Genomic DNA, 1,397 nt, shown 5'->3' with positions numbered 1-1,397 from the left:
AATTCTCTTTAAATTAAAGAAATAGATAAATGACAACGATAGAACGTAATTTTATAAATTTCTTTTTCTATGAAATATATATTTATAACCATTAATTAAATATTATCGTAGTTTCGAAAGATAAAATAAATTGCTTCTGTCCAGGAAGTGTGTGTATATTTATATGTTTTTTTATTCTTTTTAACATTCATCTTTAGAAAAAATCGAGATTTTGTTTGAGGAGTTTTCTACCAAATTTTCTGATGATGATTATGATGAAGATGATGATGATGATAAAGTTATAATAGATTTTAAAAAGGAATGCGATGGAACTTCAATAGTTGGGAATTCAGATAATGCAGAATACAGTGACTTTTGCATGACACTAATAAAAAATTTACATAGAGTAATTTTAAATGATGATGACTCCAATATTATGAAGAGCATAAACTATGTGTCACCTAATACAAAATGTAACACTTTAAGGATATGGATTTATTATATCTTGAAAATACATTGTGTTCCATCACAAATTATTAATCAACTTTTTAATGCTATGAAAACTCTAGACAGTAATTTGGCTGATAATAGTAAATATACTGAATGTAAATACAGTTTATTTAATGTTGATAATGAAGAAAAAGATCGTAGTATACAGGATATTTTAAATTTGGTGGATAAAAGTACTACTATTCAGGAAAAATTGACTAATGGTTCAGGTTTATACAATTGGTGTCATAACAACAATAATAATGATGCTATGAAAGATACAAAATTGATCAGAGGACAGGGTAGTGATACTTCATCTTTAGATAATGTATACACTAATCTTTTTGATGGAATAGAAGCTTTGAAACCACATTTTAAAACATTAATAGAAAAAACACAACCCTTGTCTTCCACTCAAAAAGTTGAACCTCAAGAAATTACTGATAAAACATCTACTCAGAGCATTTCAACAAATATCCAAAGTACAGCGCCAAATGAACTTAAACTAAACCCTTCTGATAGAAAAGAAGATAATGTTGTTATAAGTGAACCTTTAAACACAGTTACACAAAGCAATAAGGCGAAAATAGACCAGGTAAGCGAATCTCTTTCGCCTAATTCTCTTAATACTGTTGGTCCTTCCAGTCCTAGCCTTGCTCCTGCTGTTCCTACTGTTACTGCTGTTCCTGTTGTTACTGCTCCTGCTTCTGCTTCTTCCACTACTATCACTGTTACCTCTATCAATTCTTCTTCTCATATCAGTCCTCCTGCTCTTACTGCTTCTTCTATTCCTAGTTCTGATTCTTCTGTTACTAGTTCTGTTTCTGCTGTTGCTGCTCCTGCTCTTCCTGCTCCTGCTGATCATAGTCCTCCTCTTCCTCCTCTTCTTCCTGCTGATCCTGATCCTGGTACTAATCTTCCTCCTCCCC

General features: G+C 31.6%; 1 protein-coding gene across 1 annotated transcript; it reads left to right on the top strand.

The window, feature by feature from the left end:
• Positions 1-29: 29 nt before the first annotated feature.
• PCYB_006530 (hypothetical protein) lies at positions 30-1,063 on the top strand (the record flags this gene model as incomplete). The annotated part of the gene is made up of 2 exons (XM_004228074.1): positions 30-45; positions 198-1,063. Coding segments are annotated over 2 exons (882 nt in total), but the record flags the coding sequence as incomplete, so codon positions are not given.
• Positions 1,064-1,397: the final 334 nt, after the last annotated feature.

The sequence above is a fragment of the Plasmodium cynomolgi genome (assembly GCF_000321355.1).
Source record: "Plasmodium cynomolgi strain B DNA, scaffold: 1026, whole genome shotgun sequence".
NCBI lineage: Eukaryota > Apicomplexa > Aconoidasida > Haemosporida > Plasmodiidae > Plasmodium > Plasmodium cynomolgi.
This window is presented reverse-complemented; position numbering and strand designations above follow the sequence as displayed.